General features: G+C 46.8%; 1 protein-coding gene and 1 long non-coding RNA gene across 2 annotated transcripts in view; both read right to left on the bottom strand.

The window, feature by feature from the left end:
* Positions 1-8,907, bottom strand: part of PCSK1 (proprotein convertase subtilisin/kexin type 1) — a 29,646-nt gene extending 20,739 nt beyond the window's left edge. Inside the window, exons 1-5 of the mRNA XM_082074573.1 lie at positions 8,715-8,907; positions 6,814-6,918; positions 3,286-3,396; positions 996-1,142; positions 461-537 (exon numbers count right to left, since the gene is read on the bottom strand). Of these exons, the coding sequence (XP_081930699.1) occupies positions 461-537; positions 996-1,142; positions 3,286-3,396; positions 6,814-6,918; positions 8,715-8,897 (623 nt within the window). The 5' untranslated portion in view covers positions 8,898-8,907. The remainder of the gene's footprint in view (positions 1-460; positions 538-995; positions 1,143-3,285; positions 3,397-6,813; positions 6,919-8,714) is intronic.
* LOC309451115 overlaps positions 1-15,818 on the bottom strand; it is a 36,557-nt gene extending 20,739 nt beyond the window's left edge. Inside the window, exon 1 of the long non-coding RNA XR_014186184.1 lies at positions 15,695-15,818. This is a non-coding gene — a long non-coding RNA (uncharacterized lncRNA). The remainder of the gene's footprint in view (positions 1-15,694) is intronic.
* Between the last annotated feature and the right edge of the window lie 9,525 nt (positions 15,819-25,343).

Genomic DNA, 25,343 nt, shown 5'->3' with positions numbered 1-25,343 from the left:
ACATTCTAGGGACATTACAGTTATGCAGCTCTTCAACTAGGAGCTGAATTTAATTTCCGTGGTTACCCACATTTGTGCCAATGTTACGTGCAAATGTTTGTGCACACTGACACACGGGAGGCTGCCTCTGAACATCAGGAAACACTTTTTCGCTGTGAGGGTGACCAAGACCTGGTGCAGGTTGCCCAGGGAGGTCATGGAGTCTCCATCCTTGGAGATATTCAACAAGCCCTGGACGTGGTCCTGGGCAACCGGCTCTAGGTGGCCCTGCTTGAGCAAGGAGATCGGACCAGGCAACCATCCAACCTCAACCTTTCTGTGATTCTGTCACACAAATGTTACCTTTTATTATATAATTGCCATAGGAGAAACACACAGAAATTTCTGCATTTGCATGTTCTAAAACACAAATGAATAATGCACTGTTTTGTTCTCTTTACACAACTGGGAGGCTACTCACTTGTTCTCGTTTGTCGCGTCATATCTAGGAAAGGGATCATGATCATTATCGTTGAAATCATAACTTGCCTGTGGATCCTACATTTAATAAAAAAAACCCACAGAATTAATTCGGACAACTAAAAAACATATTGTAAATGTGTAACAAAATGGGTTCTCGAGTCTGTATTTATTTATTTGGCATGGATCATGTCAACAGCAATCAAGTTGGTAGAATTTGATTGGCATTAACAATTCCATAAATTTTTCATGGAGCTTTAATAATTCAGCATTAAACCACTGTATACAAACATGCCTGGGAACTAAACCCACTGAGGAAAAAAATAAAAAAGAAATAACACCCCACTATCATTGCTAAGTAACACTCAGCTTCCTGTGACACAGACCAGGTTCCAAATTATGCCCGAGGCAAATATTTCAGTCTCTGTTCTGTAGGAGCTGACTTACAGAACAGAGTGCAAGCTGGAGAACAGTATCTGTATATCAAATTTACAATTGATTAATTTACCTCATTGCATTCTAATGTCCAGACTTACGTAGTTGGCGTAGATGTCAGTGTGATTCCACTCCAAGCCATCATCTAGGACGGTGATGACAACACCCTTTCCTGTAATCCCTTTTTGCCACACAGGAATAACATGGAGATCCAATTTGGGTAGGGATGGAGTCATTCTTGTATCTTGCTGGGGGACAGAAAGGATTAAAATACGTCAGCATTTTTATTCATTTATACTACGCAGGTCTAAAGTCGTATTTTAAAGGTGCCCTAAGCCACCCCAACCTGAACTTGTACATTTCACTCAAATTTTGCAAAGATAAAACAAAAATTAGTTTCTTAAAATACTCGTAGCACTGAAAGATTTACCCCATTACCTGAAGATTCCCAATGACCGCCTCTGAACACAGAGCATCTAGTATTTACTGGAGGTAGGCAACAGAAACATGGGAATGGTTGGGATGTACCAACAAAACTTGGAGAATTGAGTTAACAATCAGACCTGCTAATATTTGTTCTTTTTACTTGATGAGAGGCCAAGACAGCACAGTGAGCTGCATTTTCTCCAAACGTGTTTTCTCCTTTGATGTTCAAGTTAGCCAGAGCAAAATAATTAATGGATAAAACAATTAAGGTAGTCGTTTGGTTTGCTGAATCACAACTTTCTGTTTACTACCTTCATCACTGTTCCTGCGGTAAATCAACTGGAAGCATGAATCATCTATAGCCTTCTCTTCCACAGCAAGTTCTTTGAAGAGTAGCTCCTAAATGGGTCATTTTTCCTCTCTAATATTAAATGTGCAGCACCCACATCTAATTTAGAAAACTTGCTGACAACCCTCATAAAAACAGAGATGTAAAAAAAAAAGGCACTTTCATTCTGTTTTTCTGTGCATAATTACATTAGCTGATGACAGGTTTTTCATTTCTTTGTTTCCAAAGGAATGTTGCATAAAATATGAGACTCAGAAAGAAATCTCTTATGGGAATGACCTTTCTTTTATTTATGACTTCTTTTCTGACTGCTGCCATACAAGGAATTATTTGAGTTTTCAAGTTTTGTTCTCTAAAATTCAACAGATAATGATTTTTTCTGGTCATGTGTGAAAGCACACTGAATAGAGCTAAAAACTGTTGGCATCAAATCGTAATAATAAGGTAATAGTAAGTTATTTACTACAAGGCAAGGAACATATTTTGGAAGAAAATATTTAACACATTTATGTATCTAATCAGAACAAAATTTAACGTGAGCTGCAAACAAGGGTAAGCATCATGTGTCTGTTTTTCATGTGGGAAAACTACACAGAAAATAAGTGAAAACCATAGAAAAGTGGAAAAAATAACTATGTCTCCTGGAAAGCTAGACATGGGGGATTTTTTAAAAAAAAACTACTTTTTTGAACTCTGTGAATGTTTGTGTATTTGTCCAATACAGTCATCTCAGAAATTTCTGGTTTCCTATCGGAAACAGGCAAAGAAACAAACAGATATCCAGCCCAAAAGAGAGGTTATATTCTTAAAGAGAATAATTTTTATGTTGAAAAGAAGTGTGCAAGAACCTTCATGGAAATATTTTGTGCTATGCTGTTTACAATTTATTTTTCCCAGCTCTAAAAAAAAAAAGAGAGATCAAAGCATTATACAAACAGCCTAGAGTTTGGTCTATTTTGCCTAAGCCGAACTGAAGAAGATAAAGGTATTTCCAGTCACTTGGGCTACGTTTGTGCTTGACCTTTCTTCTTTATTTGTTGTACCCACCTTTAATCCCAGCCCTGTTCTGTGTTGAAAGCAATAAAGCCTAGACTAAAGGTACAGCTAGATGCATAGTGGAAATACTGACTCTCAAAAGAAAACATATAGAACATAAAAGATCAATTGTATTTCTGAGTTGCCACATGCAGACAGAAACTACAGAGCTCAGGAAATTTCTCTTCCTTGAGGTTTTGAACATGTGAGCTGTCGAGACCCTCTTCAGTTTAAATCCTAGTCCCAGAGGCTGAAGGTGCTTGTCACACACACGCACATGCTTCTATTTTCATCTAGAGTGTGTGCTCTGCACTAACGATTTTAATAAAGAAATACATAGCCAGCTTTCAGACATGACAGGGGACTTATCATATGCCAACAGCAAATATTTAAAAAATATCATAAAGGTAGCTTTTAAGTGTTACACTTTCTAATATTTCTCTCATTTTTATAGCATATGCTAATGAGGGACTCTTCATTTACTCCCTTCAATGAAATTGCTCTGACACTAGTAAAATAATGCAGCCAGTAGCGCAACCAAAATTGACCATCCCCAGTTCCAGAATGAAGCAAATTCTTACCAGATACCACTGCTGATTCCACATAGGATCATTGAAAAGATTCTCTGCTGAGTCTCTCACCACAGCACGCTTAGTTCGCTTTTTTTCATACTGCTGCTCTGCCCATGACACCTACAATTATTTGTATAAATAAGACAAGTAAGCTTCTGTAGGTTAGGACTCGTAGCCCAGAGGACAAGGGGTTTACTCACACAGCAAAATTTTGATGTCTAAAGCAAAATGAGCAACATGTGATGCAGAGAGGATTATTTATACTGTAGTACAACGTACTTTGGGGAAGAGGACTTGGTGAAATCACAGTACTATAAAATCAATTCAAAGAAAATTGTGAAGTACAAGTTAAGAGTAGAACTCCTGCGACTGCAACACAATGCAGGCTTTTATATCAAATGTGCAGTGTGGTTAGAAGATTATCTAAGCAGAGGTGGTTATCGAAACAAGCAAAACCACAGCTTGCTTCTTTCTCCTACCTACATTTTAATCCCCATCTATTTCTACCGGGAGTCAGAAGGGAAGGAGAAAGATTATCTCTGGCTTTAGTCTAGCAATCATAATGATGCCGTTACTCATAGCCCATCTGGACCTTCAAGTCTCCTTCCCAGTGGTGTTTTGAAGTGTGATCAATTAGTAAGCCATGAATATTGGACTAACTTCATCACTGGCACAATTCCACTTCAGGCAACTGAAAGCCAAAATGCTTCAGTGTGTTTTGCTAAAGCATCAACACAATGAGTTGCATAGCGTTTGTGCACAGAAACGGCAACCTCTAAATCACCAGGTCGCATTTTAAAAGCGTATCTCGCTTAGCTCCCTTGAATACATCACTAAACGCAGTTCAAATCAAATCCTGATTCTGAGATGTCTCTCTGTGCCGTGTGCTCCTGTTGGAAATGGGAATAAAATGTTATTCATTGCTAGTACACGGGCAGTCACCCTGGCACAGATCAAGCTGGTGCTTTTCATCGCAGTTTCCAAACGAGCAAAGCAAACTCAGGTTCAGTAGATGGCGAAGATCTGCTACAAAGCCTCAAGTGGAGGATGCCTTGGATCTAACCTTTTGCTTTAAATGTCTGAATAGATTTCATTATTTTTCTCTACTGTGATCCAATGGCTTTATGGTCCTTACATCTATCACCTTATATGAAACAACAGTAAGAGTGACTCAGAAATTATAGTGACTAAAGAAGGTGCTGATTTGATTAAAATACAATTTCCCAGTGAGAGTCTAATGAAAGCTCACTACAAGAATAAAAACCTTTAACGATGGAAGCTACAGCAGCCATGTTTACTGCAAACTCTCTATTGCTATTCCCTTTGCCATATATTCAGTGCTAAAACCCCTACAAACCGTAGTAAGTCACAGAAGATTAATATACCCATGCAAGCACAACTATTTTAAACTGCCCTATTGATATCCAGGGCCACACATACTGGTGCACGGGTTAGAGCAATTACCTTTACCTCTCTCTCCTGCCCACAGCAAATCTTGACCTCTTCATCACCCAAGACTAATTAACAATTGACAGCTTCCATGCTTGTTATTTTTTTTTTCTGATGTGGACTGAGGGAAATGAGCTGAAACTACCAAGCACATATGTCAGACAAACAAGCCAAATATTTGTCACTCAGCAGCTGGGTGAGGTTCCAACCATCCATCTATGGCAACAGCTGAAGGCCCTGTGCCAAATCTCCAGTCACTGATGCATAAAGCAGTGAAAACAATCTTGATTTAAAATCTCTTGCAATAAAGTAGATTCAGAGACTAGTAAAAATACTGAAAGCAGTTAAGGAACCAGATAATTATATCCCTTCAATATATTTGGGCTTTTTTAATCTGTTTTACAACAAACACGGGGACATCTATAGGAAGCCAATACATATTCAGATTAGAGCCAAGTTTTACCCCAGCTTTCACACTTAACATACCGTAAAATTCATGAAAGTGTTATACAAACAAAAGCAGGATTCCCTTTTCCCTCCCTTTTCAGTGACTGAATTTAAATCTTTTTAAATAGGCTGCTGCTGAACAAGAGTAGCTCTTTGGAGCAGAGGTCCATGTATAACTACACGGTGTTACATGATTGCTTTGTGTTTATACACTTACATAATGACATAATTACATCTCATTCATTCACATAATCAATTTGCATACTAGATGGTAAATAAAAGGGAAACTGGAGTAAATTTAGCAAATCACCTGCAGCACTTTGAAGCTCTGTTTTTGGATCTGAGTATATGAGTCTCCAATAACGTTTGGCAGCAATGTGTGTAACACAATTGCTTCCATTCTGCTTATGACACTAGAATTCGGGATATTAAACACAGTCGTGCTTCCCTGTCTAAGAGTTGCATTTGATGTAATAAATCCAAAAACGAGAGGAACTGCAACCAAAAATCCGTTCCTGAACATTGTACTATTAAGTAGTGGAACATCTGATCATAGGTATGGGTATAAATTGGAACACTGATTTACACTAAAGCTGTGGTTTTGAAGCCCACAGTTTAGAATAATTTCACCTAGAAGACTTAGACTGTTAATCCAATGTTTGCAAGAAGGTTGGAGTGTACAGTTTTGATACAGAACAGGCAAAAAAATACTGTCTCACCCCTCTTTTAATTCTTCTAGCTGCATACATATACTTATAAATATAGCAATATTTCCTCCAAGATTACATTTGCACTTAAAACATACAGATAACCAATTACTCATTTTCAAATTACAAATTGCTAGTTTTCACAACTACGTTACTCCATGTTTTGTAGCGCTCATATTTTTACAATGATTGCTGCAATAATGCTAATTTGAAATTCAAATCTCACTGTTCTGAAATTTGCGGATTCCAGTCCGTTCCTTAAATTCACCACGCACCCCAGTTTTTCAGTGTGTTTACAAACAGACATGCTTCTCTCTTAAATAAATCAAATAAATGGGGAGTCTGCTTCACCAGCAGATCGTTCCGTGGATCCCTGGCTCCCCAGCGTGCCTGTTCTCTGACTGCTGTGGGATCCCAGCGCACCAAAAGACGACAAGTCTAGAACGTGTGATGGATCCTTCAAGAAGGTATTTTAGCTTGTCGCAGAAGCGAATCCAGCAAAACCTCAGCCCTTTTCCCCTTTTTACATTTTTTTAATATTTGGTCACTTTAAATCAAACCAAATTCCCATGGTAATTGCACAGATGTGGTCTGATTAAACTTAGTGCATCATGCATTTTTATTTTGATGCAAGCCCTGGGGTTCCTTGTTCATATTTTCATCAGCAACACATCAACATCTGAAATTCCAAGCCTCTGCAATGCTGCATACCTTAAATCTTAATTTGGAAAGCACTTGCGAAAAACAGGGTGAGAGAGGGTCAGATTCTGCCTGTTAATGACAGAATAATAAAGTATTATTCAACACGAGTATGGATGGCTGAATATATTAGACTTGCAAAACGAGGAAAGCCTGTCTGTGACCTCATTACAAAGCCAGCAATAAGGAGACAGAATAAACAGCGAGCAAGAAAAAGAATAAATGTAACACTCACCCGCTCATCATCAGAAAGTCTTTTAGTGATATGAATGGCACTTCTTCGAGACCGTCTTGGATGGCTTTTATGTCTGAATAGGTAGTGATTTTTCAGTGATCCAATCTGTAAGACAGAGGCATACTCTAACTATCGAGAGATATTTCCCCACTGCAAACAAATATCAGTAATCTCACAACCCGACCAAAATTCATTCTGCCTAAAAGACATAAGAAAAGAGCATGCAACTAGCCTTTACATATTTTAATCTAAACTAAAAAGCACCTTTCAACTAACAAGTGCTGATCACAGCCTGTGTATGCTAGGAGAAACTGGGGAAATAATTCCATTTAAGCTAGTGAAGTAGCAGTCATTACTACTAAAGTACTCACTAATGTAGTACATGCAGCAGATACTCATGGACGTGCCTCAACATGGTCACGTTTCAAAGGGCAGGTTTTACGTATGGTCACGGGCCAGTTTGATCTGCTCTTCCTGGCGTTCAGCGGACAGGTGTAAAAAGCTTCGTGTGGCTCCAGAAACCAACTGTGGGGTTTGTTTGTACACGCACCCACTGACGTGGCATTCTCACTTGTCCTGGGAGAGCTGGGTGCACCCTATCACCTCTAAATTACTATTTTGAAAGTCTCTTCCAACAGAAATGATTCTATTATTGTATGAAATAACCCTCTTCTCTACACCGGGGCTGTTTTGAATCAGTGGGGGTGAATCCACTGACTCCAAGGGCAGAAGGACCAACCCTTGACTTACAGAGGTGGGATCACACCTGGGTTTGAGAGCCTGAGATCATGAGGGTGCCGGGGACGCGGGGCACGGGCCGCACGGCTGCTGGGCAGGGGCCGACACAGCCCGGGCCCACCCGCGGCTCCCGGCGGGGGCACCGGGGGGAAGCGGCTCCGCGGCGGGGGCGCGGGGTCCCCAGACACCGCCTGGCACAGGACCCTGGTCCGGAGGTGGGACGAGGCTGTCACCTCACGGCGGTTACTCATCCCTGACAACGCTGACGTCACGGCATCCCAAAAAAAGCGCCCGGGGGGGCTGCTGGAGAGGAGCCCGGGGATGGATGGATGGATGGCGGGGGCGAGCGGGGCCGGAGCCAGAGCTGCCCGCGCCCTGCTCCTGCCCGGTCCGCTCGGGGAGAGCGGGGTGCCCTGTCCGACCCTGCCCGGCCCCCTCAGGGATAAATGGGGCACCCAGTTCCCTCAGGAAGAACCGGGGCGCCCTGCTCGGCCCCTCGTGGAGAGGGAGGCTGCCCTGCCCGGTCCCCACCTGCTCCCCTCAGGGAGAACCAGGGCGCCGAGTTCCCCCAAGGAGCGCGGGGTGCCCTGTCCGACCCTGCCCGGTGCCCTCAGGGTGAGAGGGGCTGCCCTGCCCGGTCCCTGCCCAGTCCCCTCAAGCAGAGCCCGGGAGCCTGCCCGGTCCCCTCAGAGTGCGGGGCTGCCCTTGCCTGGTCGCTGCCGGGTGCTCCCTGGGAGAACCGCGTGGCGCTGCCCGACCCTGCCCGCTCCCCTCATGGGGTCCCGGGTGTCCCGCCCGACCCTGCCCGCTCCCCTCATGGGGTCCCGGGTGTCCCGCCCGACCCTGCCCGCTCCCCTCCTGGGATCCCGGGTGTCCCGCCCGACCCTGCCCGCTCCCCTCATGGGGTCCCGGGTGTCCCGCCCGACCCTGCCCGCTCCCCTCATGGGGTGCCGGGTGTCCCGCCCGACCCTGCCCGCTCCCCTCAGGCAGAGCCGTCCCCGGCCGGGCGCTGCGGTCGCGGGGCTCCCGCCAGATGCGGAACGGGTGAGGAGCGCGGGGAGAAGGCGCGTCCAACTCCCCGGAGCCCCGCGAGCGGCAGCCGGGCACAAGTTTCGAGGGCGGCCGTGAGGCCGGGAGGGGAGCCCCGGGCTGCCCGGCCGTACCTGCCCCACGAGGTCGTAGTCCAGCTCCTCCGCGATGGCTCTGGCGGCGTCGATGCCCGCCGGGATCTCCGCCGCCCACTCGTTGAGGAACTGCCGCTCGGCGCCGCCGCCGCGGGCCAGGCAGCAGCACACGGTCAGCAGGGCCAGGGCCGCGCACCGGCCGCGCCAGCAGCGCCCGTCCATGGCCGCGGGCTCGGGGTGGCGGGCTGAGGCGGGCTGAGGCGGGCGGGCTGAGGCGGGCTGAAGCGGGCGGGCTGAGGCGGGCTGAAGCGGACTAGAGGCGGGCGAGCTGAGGCGGGAGGGCTGAGGCGGGCTGAGGCGGGCGGGCCGCGGCGCGTTGCTAGGCGAGCGCGGGGAGCGGGCGGCCCGGCGCGGTCCTGCCTGCCGGCGTGTGGCGGTGCGGCTGCCCGGGGCTGCGCGGCGCCCAGACCCTCCGGAGCCGGAATGGAAATGGAGTGTTTACACGTCAAAACGACGACAGCCATCCCTGACGTCAAGTGTACCTGGCCCCCGAGCCGGGGGGAGGGTGGTAATTCCCCGGGGGGGGCGGGCGCGGAAACGAGCGGGAGGGACGCGGGGGCGAAGCCCGCCCGGGCCCGGGGGGAGCGGGGGCGGGAGCGGAGTTCGCGCCCGCGGGCCGGGAGGCGGCGGCGGTGCCCGCGGGCGGAGAGCGCGGCGCTGCTTTATTAGCGTTATTGCCGAAAATCGCCGGGATTCACCCCGAGCGGAGGTGAAGCGGAGCGCCGACCCTGCCCTCGGCGGGCGGGTTTCTGCCCCCGGCCCCGCCGTGTCGGTGGGAGCAGCGGCGCTCGGTCCCAGCGCCGGTGCAACGGCAGAGCTGGCCGAATAAAAACATACATACATTTATTTATTTACTTACTTATTTTTTTCAATTAAGCTAATAACCTGGGACCTACTGCGCGGTAATGCTTGATTAATGCACATCACCCCCTGATAGTTCCAACACACCATAGGTATGCTGCATTAATTGGCACCACTGCCCGGTCTGATTATATAACAAATATCTTCATCCTGAGTAAAATTACTCATTTTTAATTATTTTTTTTAATCGCATCCAGCGGTCTGCAGATTGCAGTTTCTCAGCAAATGCTGGAATTTGTTAAATACTCATGTATTTTCTTACTTTCATTTTCCATCCACATCTCCCCAGCTGCTTCTGTTTTATTTAGCTCTTCTGCTACCACTTCATTGTCTTTCCTCTCCTCACATGTCAGAAGACGCCTCTAAAAATTTCCTAATATTCCCTAAATGTTCTTGCCTCTATCTCTGAAACAGAACCTTTTAGTAGCTTCATTTTATACCTAACTGTATTTAACTGCTTGATATTCCCAGCTTTTACACTGGGAATTTTAACAAGTTGCTTTCAAATATCAGAGCTGAGCTTCAGTACTGCTTTCCTTCTGCTTATTACAGAGTGACAGGTATGCCTGCCCTACTCTTCATTGGCTTTTAAATCAAGAAGACAATGGGAAACATGAATACAAAACAGGGGGGAGAGGAAAACATTGTAAAAGGTTTTTCAGTGTCTAAGATCTCAGCCTCGGACATCACTGTGCTGGGATGGGTACGGTCCTAGGAACATCCTGAGGATCCGGAGCGATCGGGGGCTGTAACTGCTCCAGATGAGGTAACGGGCCATGACGTGTACAGGAGCCAAAAAGAACCGGAGTCTGAATGGATCAAGGGAGGGCAAAAAGGATGAGTGTGTAGTAAGTATACCAGAAACGCCAATAGAGTATCAATAAGTATCAATACAGAATAGAATACCAGTAAAATGACACTACAGCACTCTCCTGGTATTCACCCATTCTCACTTTCTGCAGCATGGTACAATGACAGGACAGGGTTTGTCAAAGTCAAGGCAAGCGACTAGGATGTGTTTTCTGCTCATTTTAATTTATCATATTCACTGCATGATTTTCTCAGTGTTCACTGCCAAAAATATATTTTCTTCAGTTTCCTGGACAGATGCCTTCAAGATCCCTCTGTTCCATTTTTAGCAGTGTGTTTCTGAGGCTTTCTTTAAATGAGGTTGTCTTGCCAAGCAATTTCTGGGTCCACATGGGTTTTTCCTGGGTCAGTTTTACCACTGTTGTTCTACTCAAAACACAGAGGGCTCTTTACCTCTCATTTCTCACCGCTGAGACTGCAACTTGGCTTGAATTCTATGTTTTGCATTAAGCAACTGTGCAGAAAACAGTATCTGCATACAGAAATGAGGTGAGAGCCATGCGTGTACGATGGCAATTTATATTGCCAAGTCTTAAGCTGTGGCTGGAACATCTATATCCCTAAGACTGTTTTGAAAACCTCATTGCTCTTTTTTGTAAATAATTAATTCATTTACATGTCTTCCTTTATTGGGTTATCTTTCTGTTCAGGACTTCAGCTAGATGGGCTGTACACAGAGTCCTGAGCTGTGATAATGCGCGAGGTGCTACACAAATTTGGTTATCCTGTCCGTTAACAAAGGATGCTGTACAGCCCACTACATTCCCAAATAATAGGAGCGTGATAAAAAGGAACAGCTTGCTCAGCAGCATCAGGTGGAGCCAAAGATAATTGTTTCATGCTTCATAAACATTTTATGTTTGTTGCTTGTTGATTAACTGAGCCCCCGGTGCACCCAATGCTACTCTGCCTGAGTGTAAAGTCAGAAACAAGCAGAAGACCAGCTGTAGAAATATTATTTCTAGTGCATAACTTCAGTTTAACATGATATTCAAGACAGACGTGCTTCTAGGGGATCTACATTCTGCTAAGGACCTCTCTTCATCTGGTGGAGGATTGTCAGTAAAGCCCTTGAGGTTTCTTTCTGCCTGTGGCAGCCGAGCGGGAATCGTTACATTTCCTAAGCTGAAATGTCTTCTTGTAGACCAAGTGCAAAATATTCCCTTGCACACAGGTAAGATGTCCATCAGCACAGTGTGTGATACCGAGTGTGAGGTCCTCACCCAAACTGTTAGTTGCAGGACAGCCATGAATTAATCCTCCCAGTCCTCATTTTGACCTGACAAGGACGATAATTCTACTAAAATACTTTTATTAAGAAAAGTATATTACAGCAGTGTAAATCAGAATCCACGGGGCAGGGATCTTTTATCAAATCTCGTATTTCTTTAGCAACTATAAATACGCATCGTCACCTGCTGGTGTTCCCGATGCCTCCCCTGTCACACAGTTAGCTCGCAGGGGTATTTTGGAGAGCTTTGTGCTAATGTTCAGTAACTTGTTCCAGGACATCTGGATGAAAATTGTATTGGAAATGTCCTTACATACCCCATGCAAAAACTTAACCCCGTTGTGCCAAGGGCAGCCTTCCTGCTCCCTCGTGCCTAAGAGTTTAGATGATGGGCTTTTTTCCCTCATTGTCAAAAGGCACGTAAAGGTTTCAGCCCATGGCTGTGGTTTTGTACCCACATTTCTGATCCTTCAGAAAAATGTCCATGAAAAAGGGAGACAGACTGGTTTTGGGAAGCCAGGCACTTCCATGCAGCATTCTGTTTCCTTGCTCATGAGTAGGGCAAGTGCATTTAGACCTGGTGATTTTTGTATAAGCCTTGAGTCCATGTTTTTGAGCTCTGGGGTGGGAATTCCTCATGCTCCAGCTGGATTTTCCGCGTCCGCGCCGGCCACAAACCCGTCCCATCACTCAGAACACGCTGGGGAGCGCGAAATCTTCACCGCTGAATGGCAGCCAGTATCCTGAGAAATACATTGATTTTAAGGTGAGAAGCACATGCATGAAACCCTGCAATTGGTGAAGTGAGAAAGCTGTCACTGAGCTGAAGGCACCCCAGGAAGCTATAAAGAGATAAAGTCACATTCCTTTGTCTTTGTGCACCTTGGAGGAGAGGAACAATGGCTTTATTCAGGCAAATGATGAAAGAGCATAGATAAACAGGAACAGTGCATGAGGAAGAACAAAGGCAGGTGGAAGAATTGTGTTTATCTGCAGAAAAAAAAAAGAAGTTTCAGGGCCATGCCATCTTATTATTTTGAAAGAATATTCCTGATGAAGAAGGGTATTATGTAACAACATCTCATTTTGAATCAGTCACAAGGCAAAAGCCAGAGAGCAAATTCATCTCCGATGTCGCTTTGTGAGCGTGACCCATTTGATTTTGTGATATGAAACTGACCATTTTTTTGTCTACCCGCAGAGCTTTCTTTCAAACATGTAAACTTAATTGGGTTTGAATGCTGGTCGTTCTTGACGGGAGGGGCATGTTGACAAAGCAGGAGGGTGTCCCGAACGTGTTACTGCTGCTGAACTGACGAGACCAGGTCTCGGTCTGGACGTCTTCCACCGTCACAGGCGCCCGGAGCGGAGAGCCGGCCACCGCAAGCCTTGCTCTAGCACAATTCCTGATGCAGCGAGACAGAGATGTTTGTTTGGGTCAGACATCAACGCACGGGGCTCGAAGATCAACCCAGCCCTAGTCTGAGTGTTTTGGGGCTCACAGTGAACCCCGGTGGGACCTGGGCCAGGCTCGCTGCCGGCTCTGCAGAACACCTCCAACTTTAACCTCGGCTGACGAGCAGCCGCTCCGTGCTGTTATCCATGAGCAACAATGCCTTCTTTCTTCTTTTATTTCTCTTCCAAGCGCATTCACCCTGAAGAACAACACATTGCAGGAAGCCTGTTATAAAAAGTGACCGCTGGTATTTCTGCCTGCGTCTCATTACGAAATCTGCCCATTATTAGCGCTGCAGGACCAGGAGATCTTACACAGCTGTCAGGAGCTAAATGCTTCTGCAAGATAAAACTTCTGGTTGTAGAGTATAAAACCAACCGGTTACGCAGGTGTTGATGTTATTTCACCAGTTCCACTTGAAAGGTCCAGTTTGAGAAGGTTAACACCATTCAAATGGGAATTCGTGTTATGTGTAGCTTTAATTTGCTAAGTCTGAGCACCACGTTTTAAAATCAGAGTAGCTGGAAATGCAGTTTGATGGCTAAAGTGGATGTGGTGGCTGCTGCGTTTCAATTATTTAAATACTAAAAAGGGCTGCGCCACTTGTATTCAATTTGGCCGTGGACCAAAGAACACTCTTGAAACCACTCTTTTTCGGTAACTCTATTTCTTTTTCTGCAGGAGCCAACACTGCAAAGTAATTGAAGGATAGCATAAAAGAAGCCATATGTGTAGCAATCACACGGAATATGGGAAACACCTGTTTTTCCGTCGATTACCGCCTGCAAACTAGCGGGGCGTGTTTATTTTGGGGGCATTACATTTGCCTGGGTAATAGCGCATGACACATTTTCAGTTTGACGGCAGACGAGCACCGAGAACAGCTAATCGTACCCGTATAAATGAAACACAAACATGCCCTCGCGGCCATACGTGCGGTTAAATAGGGGCCTAATGACACCGCTGGCGGAGCGGGGAGCGGTGGGTGAGCAGCCGCCCGTTCGCAGAAACCTGGATAATTCTGTTTGCTCTGCAGCTCCAGCTAATTCAGGCAAAAACAAAGCCTGGAAAATGCGTAGACAGGACTGTAGGGGAGGCGGAAAACTCCGGAAAAACAGCAATAATGTCATTATTTGGAAGAGACAAAGACCCCTCAATGTGTTTTACTGTGGGCAATGGAAAGAGGCACAGTTGCAAGTTCATGCCCTGTTTGTTCATCATCCAGACAACAGAGGTGATCAAAGAAAGGAAGAGTTTTAGGGGAACATTTCATCATATAAACCCCAACATTTTAAAACTCTACATATTTGGGTTATACTTTTAATAATATTTTACTTACAGTGAATGACTTTATTGTCCTCACTTGCAAGCTCTCCAATAAATCCCCAAGGTCCAACAAACTCATAAATTGTTGATGTACTTTAATAACTGCATAAAGAATATTTAGCATTGACGAAAACACTGCTAAGAATTCAAAATGACCATTTCTGTTACACATTTAATTTAAAGGGAGCAGTTTTGTAGAATTCCTTTTAGAAGACTAAGTACATTGATTAATTATTTTTAAATGGCTCTTATACGGTGTTCTTCATGTTCCATTTAAAGTGTGATGAAAAAAAGACCGGAAAGAACAGAGAGCATGAATACATGGGAGAAGAGTGAAAATACATGGGTAAACAGATTAAACCCCAGTCAGAGCTATATAAAAAGATATATATATATATTAAAAAAAAAAGGTCTATTCCTTCTCTCTTTCTTTTTTAGTGCAACTTATGACTGTAACAAAAAGTGACAATAAATGATGATGCTAAGTTAAAATGTCAGGAAAGTTTTGTTGTTTGAGGAAAAGGTAGTCTCACTGAAGAAAACAGTGAGAAAATAAACTAGGAGGGCTTCCCACCAAAGCCGGTGCTGGGCCCATAATGTACACAGATATGTGAAAAGAATCATGGAATATAGTGGATTCTGAGAATCACTGAGGTTGGAAAAGACCTTTAAGATTATTGAGTCCAGCGTTCCCCCAGCCCTGTCCCTGCCCCGTGTCCTGAGAGCCGCATGTCCGTCTGTCCAGCCCTCCAGGGCTGGTGACTCCAGCACTGCCCTGGGCAGCCTGTTCAATGCCCCACAGCCCTTTCCATGGCAAGCAATGGCTGATGTTGGATGCTCATCCCCTTGCAGAGAAGATGACAATGCCTGGCCCCTGCCAAGGCCTCGGGTCGTTACCCCAGGCGCAGGGGAACATGGTGTGAGTGGAGACGTGTGGCTGTCACCTCCATCTTCCCATGGCATTCCTTTCTGTCCCACCAGACCAGGCTTGTGTGCCACCCTGGGGTGTTACAGCATCCCAATGCCCTTCTGAGGCCCGAGGCCACCTCAACAGAAGCTGCACCCGCTCTCTGTAAAACTTGACTGAAATCAGGCTGGTTTGTTCAAATGAGGCAAAATTCCTCTCTGACCACGCTTGTTTCACTTTAAAGCACTTTGACTTGCACTGGGCTGTGCAGCTGGAGAGGAGAAGCTCTGGGGAGACCTTATTGCGACCTTTATGAACTTAAAAGAGGCCCATGAGAAAGATGGGACAGACTTTAGAGCAGGGGCTGTTGTGACAGGACAAGGGTGATGGTTTAAACTAAAGGAGGGAGATTCAGGCCGGACATGAGGAAGGAATCGTTGTCCTGAGGGTGGTGAGAGCCTGTGCCAGGTACCCAGAGAGGTGGTGGCTGAACCATCCCTGAGACATCCCAGGCCAGGCTGGACGGGGTCTGAGCACCCTGAGCTGGTGAAGATGTCCCTGTCATGGCAGGGGGGCTGGGGAGCTGGGAATCACCATCCTGTGATTCTGTGAATCTATGCATTAGGTCAGCGAAGAATAAATTTAAGGCTAACCATCCTTAAACTGAAATTACACTGTTCACGTGTTAGTTTGACCGGTACAGCCAATGCCGCCCCAGGCTGTGCACAGGAAGGCTGGCGCCGGCGCTTCGCTGCTGCCCAGGGCGCGTTTTGGTGTCTGTGATGCCCAGCCTGCTCTGCTCGGGGACACTCAGCCACATGTCCTGCTTTCAGAGGCTTTCGAGGGCTACCTGTGTGCTTTCATCTAATAAATGCTAATTTATATCAAATTATTAAAATCCAGCTTGAAAGGTGCAAGTGGTTGAGCTACTGGAGCACCACTGGCTGTTGGAAAAGAGGATTTAAATGTCGTTTGAGCTGAGGTTCGCTGTGACGAAGCAATGGCATTTCAAAGGTGACCGCTCGCCCCTGACCAGCGGCGCTCAAACGCAGAGCCAGCCCTTCTGTGCACGCGGGTCCTGCGCGTTATCGGAAGCATTTCTACCAGCGCCAAGCAGTGTGCTAGCCAAAGAAAATGCAATTTTTATGGATACGATATGCATTTTAGAAAATGCTTTAAAGGCGCAGTAGTGAAATCAGAGAGATTCCGCAGCGTATCCCTCCATCTGACACTGTCCGAAACCAGGGACTGCGCTGTCTGCTCGGTGCAGACTTCAGATCCCCGGAGGGAAAGCAAAGGGACGTATTTCTCTCATCTCATGCACATACTTGGCCCGTTAAAGATGCCTGAATCTTGCCGTGCTGGTCTCTGCATCTGTGGTGCGGATGAATCCTTTCTCCAGAGGATCTTTAGAGGGTTTTTCAAAAACCACCCTCACTTCAGGAAATATAATTACAAAATAACAAACCAAAAACACTGTCCTAAATAAAAAGCATATTAAGAGTACAAAGATATTAAATATCTTTATATATCTGGGGGGTTGAACTTGGCTGGCTGCCAGGCACCCACCCAGCTGCTCTCTACCCACTGGCATTGCTGTGGTGAGGGCACAAATACGATGGAAGGGGCTGGAGCACAAGTGTGATGGAGCGGCTGAGGGACCTGGGGGTTCAGCTGGAGAACAGGAGCTGAGGGGAGACCTTCTGATCTCTGAACTGCCTGAAAGGAGCTTGGAGCCAGGGGGGTCGGGCTCTGCTCCCCAGGAACAAGCGCCAGGACCAGAGGAAACGGCCTCAAGTTGCGCCAGGGGAGGTTGAGGTTGGATGTGGGAACAATTTCTTCCCCAAAGGGCTGTGGGGCATTGAACAGGCTGCCCAGGGCAGTGCTGGAGTCACCAGCCCTGAGCTGCTGCAGATGTCCCTGCTCATGGCAGGAGGGCACTGGGGAGCTGGGGAGGACCCTGCAACACAAACCATCTGTGATTCTGTGACTCTATAAGGAGGCCAGAGGTGGGATGAAGGCTGGGAGGGGACATGGAGATGTTCCAGTTGACCAAGGGATATCCTGTGCCGTATGACATTGCGCTCAGTGATAAAAGCTCATGGGAAGGAGGAGGAAAGGGGAATGCTCACAATTATGGCATTTGCACGAGTAGCCATTGACTGAGCTGAGGCTCCACTTCCCAAGAAGCAGCTGGACGTCTGCCTGCCAATGGTGAGTAGTGAATTAACTCTTTATTTTGCTTTGCTTGCGTGTGCAGCTTTTGCTTTCCCTGTTAAACTCCATTATCGGATTCCATGAGTCATTTCGCCTTCCTGTGATGTTTTCCCCATCCCCTGGGATAGGCAGGGTGGGTGCCTGGCTGCGGCCAGGGCAGCCCGCTACAGGGTGCCGTTAACAAACACAAATTATCACAAAGGCATCACGTGTGTTGAGATTTAGGACTTTTAATATTCGCAGCTAAGGACAGAGGAGCCAAGGAGAGACACAAGACCCCTTCCCCATCTTTACTGTCTGTGACGGTTTTTAGCTCTGTGACTTTTCTTTTTTTTTAATACTAAATGCCACAGGGTAACAGCCAGCTATCTGAGGAACTATTTCCTTTATAATGTATAAAAATACCAGCTTCAAATGTCACCGGTTGATTTATCCCCATCCTGCATTGGGAGGAAGCCACAAAAGCACGAGAAGGGTGTATGTCCTAGAAGCAATCTTCCCTAAATCACCTTTCCCATGCCAAACAACAGCAGAAATGTGCACGCGAAGGGCGAGCTGTGATTTCCCCAGGTACCGCTGCTGCGCCCGGGGAGGAGCGATCCTGCAGCATTGAGGCACAGCCCGGCGCCGAGGGCTGGGGTGCGGGACACAGGACCACGCGGGCGCTGGGGCTGAGCGGGTGAGCAAAGAACACTCAGCTCCCAGCAAGGCAAACCTAATTTCAGAGAGAGCTGAGAACATCAAGCATCTTCCAGGATGACGGTGTCTCGCCACAGGCAGAAATGTGCTTTCTGGGGAATACACTCAGTCGAGTATCATTAGAAAGGAGACATCAAAGGTTAGTGAAATCAAAGCAGATGTAGTTGAAACTTCAGACCAATCATCTTGAATAAATATGACAGTAGTTCTGTGACAGCCCTCAGATTGGGTGTTGCTTATAATCAGAATAGCCTGGGCCAAAATATATGCTACCATATCATTGCTGGGAAGTTGCATGGATCTACGTAAATGGAAATACTTGGTTTATCTTGAAAATTTATATAACGTTTAATAAACCCTCGTCTCTGAAATGTGCCGTCATGGACTGCCCTCTTGTCTAAGCTGCTCTCCATCCCCCTGTCTCCTTTGTCCTCTGTCTCCTGTTGTCTGTGACGTGTTTGAACAGGACTCCATGTAGAGATTTATTTAACCGAGTTAAAGACAAACCCTTTTTCAGACACAAGCAACTGCTTCCAGTTACTTCCCCACAAATCAAATCCTTGGGTTTGAATTTTATTGCCTAAATATTCCCAGTTAATGACAATTGCTCCTGAGGTTAATATCAGCAGCATTTCTAGATCAGGTTATCCTAAATAATTTTGTTGGGGGTTTTTTTGCAACAGCAAGAGACTGTTTGCAGGTTTCTCTGTATTTTTATATAACCAGCATGAAATCCTGTTGCTAAGCAGAAAGCAAAATCAATATAGAAGGCAAGCCCGACCAGCTCATCTTTGAATTGCTGTAGACATTTCACTTTCCTGTAACCTCTTCTCGTTTAGTGGTTTCTTTCCATAAAAATCTGACATGGCTTTGTGTGTATGTTGTGTTTCACCGTATTTCTACAATATATCACATAAAAAGTTCTGTTACTTTGCTGAAAGGTGCCATTTTGGTGAAACTGCTAAGGCAGCTTCCACTGTTAAATGACCACCCCTGAATAATGAGTGAAATGGGCTGAATTTTAAGTAGAGATTCCTCGCACTAATATGTGCAATATTTGTGCAACTTCCTCTTCCAGTCAAATCACAGGAACTGAAATTTTTGCTGAAATGCTATATTGTAAAAATTCCTTATGTTCACAATTGCAATAACTGCTTAAGCCTTACTCTCCATGTAAAGAGAAAAAACGCCACAAACTTCAGCTTGTCTAGAGAGGAGTGGGACCCTTCGGTGCTTCATCCTGCCACCCAAACCGCCCTGTGACTCTGACCCTGGTGGTGGCTCTGGCGGAGCTGCCCTGATCAGGTCCACTCAGCGTGTATTTCCAATACCCCAGCAGCATCTCCTTTGGTGGCAAAGCTGTGTTTCTTCTGACCACTGCACTGTCTGCAATTCGGGGGGTGTTGTGCTCTTGTTCCCTCTCATCCCAGGCAGAGCGCTCAGTGCGTGTGAAGCTGAGTCCTCGTCCGGGGGCTGAGAAATACACCCCGGTACCCACGGTGGGCTTGTGGACCCGCTGACCCTTGCTCGTTAGTCCGGCGGCGTCGCTGGTTTGGCTGCTGCCCAGACACAGCGCAGGGACAGGAGCCAAACAGGGGCGCTCAGCCGGTGCTCAGGAGCCATGTTGAGAAGGTGTGCACCCACTGCTTGTGGCTGTGGACGTTCGGATGGCACCGGCTGTGCCATCCTTACCCACGGGTCTCTGCACTGCTTTCTGAGCCACAGACCTGTCTTAAATGACCTGCAAAAATTCACAGAATCATAGAACCACAGAATTGTTTTGTTTGGAAAAGCCCCTCCAGATCATCGAGTCCACCTGTTCCACCACCCCTGTCACTGCCCCATGTCCTGAGAACCTCCTGTCCGTCTGTCCAGCCCTCCAGGGATGGTGACTCCAGCACTGCCCTGGGCAGCCTGTTCAATGCCCCACAGCCCTTTGGGGAAGAAATTGTTCCCACATCCAACCTCAACCTCCCCTGGGCAACTTGAGGCCGTTTCCTCTGCTCCTGGCGCTTGTTCCTGGGGAGCAGAGCCCGACCCCCCTGGCTCCAAGCTCCTTTCAGGCAGTTCAGAGATCAGAAGGTCTCCCCTCAGCTCCTGTTGTCCAGCTGAACCCCCAGGTCCCTCAGCCGCTCCATCACACTTGTGCTCCAGCCCCTCACCAGCTCCGTCCCCTTCTCTCCACTCGCTCCAGCACCTCAAGCCCTTTCTTGGTGTGAGGGGCCCAGAACTGCCTCCAGGGTCTGAAGTTTGTCCTCCGCAGGTCCCAGCACAGGGACGGTCACTGCCCTGGGCCTGCTGGCCACCCCAGATCTGATACACTCATACCAGCACGGCCAACTGCATGACCAGAATGGCCAAGGGCATCCAGCACCGGGGCCGGTACGTGCATGTCCGTGCTGCTCATCCTCAGCCGCACAAGGAGACATGATGGAGCGATTGTCCCGATCATCTGTCCTGTGCGTCCCAGCTCTGAGCTGCAGGACACTCGTGCTGTTGTGCTCGTGTCCTTCCACGCTTTGTGGATCTCTGAAAACAGACATCCCCAGTTTACCCCCTCCCTAGGACAACCATTCTGCTCAATCTCTGCGCCGCTGCCTGCTTCTCTGTGCAAAACTCGTCTGCTTTGCTCCTTTGAGCTGGAAACTCCTCTCGGCACTTGTGAAAAGAAAAGAAAATACAAAAATATTCCATCCTGAATACCCAGAACAGAAATAAATATCTCGTGATTGAGCAGATATAGCACAGCTTTTGCTGGATTAAAAGGATGATTAATTCATACGCTTTATACTTATAAAAGTTATTTTGGAAAGAGCGTGAGCAGTATACGCCTGGAAATTCCCAATTAGATTGGAGAGAGCTGGAGTGAGTAAGTGCACACCCACTGGAGCAGATGTTTGTTTGCACTGTCGCGGTGCGTGCATCACCTACCCACTGACTTCAGAGACGGGAGAGGGTGGTTGGCAGATGCTGCTGAATTCAAAGTGACCATGTCGCTCAACCTATTATTGCACTTCTCACGATAAACACTTCTTGGAGAAAAATTCAAAACAAAAGGCAGATGAGAGAGAAAAGACAGCTCTGAAACCATCTCCTTCAGCAGCGTTTCTGGGCTAGGAAATAAAAACAAAAGGAGAAGGGAAGAGCCCTGGATTTCTCAGGCAGCAGGGTAAAATGTCAGAGACAGTGGGCTTGTGCAAAGCCTTTGACACTGTCCACACGACACCCGTGCATCTAAACTGGAGAGACGTGGGTTTAATGGATGGACCGCTTGACAGATGAGGAATCGGTGGGATGGTCACACTCGGAGAGGAGCGGTCGGTGGCTCGGTGTCCAAGTGGAGAGCAGACACGTGCTGTTCCTCAGCGGTCGGTGTTGGGGCTGCTGCTGTTCCAGATCTTTGTCTGTGCCGTGACCGCCGGGCGCTTGCACGCCCACAGCGTTTGCCAAGGTCCCACTGGTGTCCGTCTGTCCGGCTGCCCCGTTGGTGGCGGCTCCGGGGCAGGTGACGGTCCTGGGGCAGGCAGGGCTGGGAGGATGTCATCTCCATTTCTGCCTCTCCTTTTGTCTTGTGCAAACAGTGATGGGGACCGAAGGAAATGGTGAAACACAAAGCTGCCACGCAGAATTCTCACGCTGGCGTGCAAGTTTAAAAACAAAGCAACAAACCTTTCAGACCAGACGTTCCCCCACCATTTCTAACACCAGTTTGTCAGCTCCTACTTTGGAAAGACAGCCAAAAAATTGTAGATCTATTTCAGCTGAATAAAACAATATGTGTTCTGATCTTACAGATGCAAAGAAAATCATGGGCAGAAATCCCTTTTTTTTTTTTTTTTTCATATGTGCTCTGACGCTCTCAGTTAATTTCCTCTGGGAGAATGATAAGTTAACAGATCTAGCACTAATACTGCATGATTCATCAGCTTACACTGCACAGTGAGGAACAGAATTGTTATTCCTCTTCTATGCGGAGGGAAGGTGGAGGAACAGGGAGATGCGGGGACTTAGCAGAGACCACGCAGGGCAGGGAAAATCCGGGCGTCCCAGTGCTCCCTCGGGACACGAGTTAACATAAAAACTTCAGCCTGTTTGGTTCTTTATATCTACTGGGAGTCAGTTTCCAGGCACTGAAATATCTCACTCAGAATGTTCCTATTTTTTCCTCTTGGAGCAAGTTCTCTTTCCCCTGCAAAGAGAAGAGAAAGCAGATATTTACTGATAAACAGCAATCACCATTGTTCAGAGCTTTTAAATCCCATTCTCTACAGCACACTTTGCTGACACTGAACAAAAGTGAACATATGCCCACAAAACAGCAGCAATAAATTCTAGTTTGGGGAAAAAACACAGCCAGCCAACCAACCAAAAACATTAATACTACTGAAAGTGTTAAGGGGCAATTTTATCTGCAGAACGACACAGAATTAGTTATGATGTACAGACAACTCATACATAACCTGAAGTTGTCCTTATTCCACCACACCTTCAGCATAAATTGCACCAGTGTCACTGCATTTACCCGAGCTTTACTGGGGGTGAAGGATGGACGAGGGCCTTGCAGGCCTTGCTGTCGCGGTGGTCGGTGTTGTGTCTTGGCTGGATGAAAATGAATTCAGTTTTGATTATTATTGAAGCACCTCTCCATTCTAATGCCCATGGTTCCTTAGAAATCTTCTTTAAGCTTTATTAAGGGCAGGAGGCAAAGCATTGCAGATACGTCTAGTCCTGTCTCTGTCATTGACCATGTAGGCGTCATTTCAGGGAAAAAGTGACACTGGGTTTGATTTACCCCTCCAAACATGCATGTGTCTTAGACAAAGGAACGCTGTCATCTGAACACAGGAAAATCCGTGGCTGTGTGACTCCAACAACAGCCCTGCCTGTTTTTCTCAGGTGGGTCTGTGCCCCGGGGAGAGAAGCCCCCTCCCCATCCTGGGGACGCAGCAGCGATGCCGGCAGGTTTTCAGGAGCACGTGTGGTCCCCAGTGTCCCCTCCCTGGGCTCCGCTGCTGCCACTGGGTTGTTCCCATGTGAGACAAGGGGCCGGGACAGCACCGGGCCGGGGGCTCTGCCTGGGGCAGATGCCCGGTTGCGAGCCCGTTTTCCCTCTGCTGCACTCCTCTAGTATTAAGAGGGGCTTGATCCTGGATTTTACTTGAAGAACCGATTGTGCTCCATCCAGGTGCTGCTGTTATGTCTTTTTATCTTCCCTTTGATCTGAAATAGACGAGAATCAAAACCGCTCTCCGGCTTCTTGTCCGTGAGAGGACCCAGCTCTGCTATATTGATATGGACTGGAGAACAACGCATAGACAGGAAGGAATTTTTTTAAGAAAAAAAAAAAAGCATGTGAAAAAGCAGAAACCTGAAGGCAATGTTTTCCTGTCAAAACACTTGTTGGATGCTTGTTGTTGTGGTTTAACCCCAGCTGGCAACCAGGACCAGGCAGCTGCTCAGTCATTCCGCGCACTCAAGTGGGGTGGGGGAGAGAATGGAAATGGAGAGAAAGGAAAAGAACTCATGTGTTGACATAAGAACAGCAAAGGAAGAGAGAGAGAAAACATATATATATATATATATACAAACCAAGTGATGCACAATGCAATTGCTCACCACCCACGGCCAACAGCCCGTTCCCGAGCAGTGGGGTTTGCCACCCGTGCAGCTCCAGTTCACACCCGAGCGTGACGGCGCGTGGGCACGAACAGCCCTTGGACAGCCGGGTCACTCTCCGGCTTTGCTCCCCCAGCTCCTCGTGCATTTCCAGGAAGCCAGAAAGCCTTTGGCTGTCCGTAACAACCAGAACACCAGCGTGTGACCAACACCCTGCTCGTGCTAAATCCAAACCACAGCACCACACCAGCCACTAGGAGGAAAATTAACTCTGTTCCAGACAAAATCAGGACACTTCTTTTGAGGGTTTCAATTTAAACAATATATGAAAGGCAGTGGTCTGAGTCTTTCCAGTTGGAGCTTTGGGGAGATCAGTGCCACGGCTACTGCTGCACTGTGCTATTAAGACGGTCTCATTTTGCTCTTGTTTGGACTTATTTTTAGTGATGAAAACCTCTGCTTCTCTACGATACTGAGCATTGCCGTACCAGGAAGGCTGCCAGAAGGAATTCAGCTTCTGTGCTCCCTTTTTCTGTGACCTTAACATCTACAGCTCGGAGCTCTGCTCGACATTTCCAGCAAAACCTTCCTCTCCAGATTGTACTGATTTTTTTAAGCATTGATGTCATTCACAGAATTTCAGAAAAATAAGATAATTAGTGCTGCTTTTAAGTAACTTTTAAGGGAAAATATCAGCTGCTCTGCATTCAGCATATTCTTCAAGTGCTTGAAATTTAATCTCCAGCTTTCTGTGGATGAGCAGGTCACATCCAAACTGTGTTACAACTAAAGTGGCATCAGAAAATTAGAGATACCAGCAACCTGCAGACTGTGTTGGATATGCAAGACTAAAATGATCCCTGAAGGAGATAAGCAAGGTGAAGTGAGATTTCTGATCAGAATTTTGTGCTAGTGGGGGATGCTGATTTAGGGAAGAGTTTATTTAGCAGAAATTTTGGGAACAGCCCAGCATCCCCACCACCAGCATCCATGAGCTGCCCTGTTGGGACCGCAGACCTGGGACACCATTAAACATCCACTGATGGGTTCTTAAATATTGTCTGGTCCTTCTCAAATGTCCCCGTGGTGGTCGCCCATGAATCTTTGAAAATTACAGAAGCAGTCAAAAATTATGTTCCCGACATGAAGAGAAAAACAGGAGTTGTTTATTGCTAAGCAAGATGCCAGATTAATAATATTTTTTTCCGTTGAAATCAGTTGTGAGCTCAAAGGAGGAGAAGATTTCTCTGTGTTGAGTTTTCTGTCTAATTTATACAGCCAGCCTGTTTCAAGCAGGCTACCTTTCCCCCCGCCCCTCGCACTCGCTCCCCTTGAGAGAAGCACCAGCTTGTTCTTATGAAGAAGCATTTCCCTTGATCTCTGTAGTGCCTCTCATCCTAATTGCAGCTATCTTGTTTCAAACGT

Source organism: Streptopelia decaocto (genome assembly GCF_964273445.1).
Source record: "Streptopelia decaocto genome assembly, chromosome: Z".
In the NCBI taxonomy this organism is placed as follows: domain Eukaryota; kingdom Metazoa; phylum Chordata; class Aves; order Columbiformes; family Columbidae; genus Streptopelia; species Streptopelia decaocto.
This window is presented reverse-complemented; position numbering and strand designations above follow the sequence as displayed.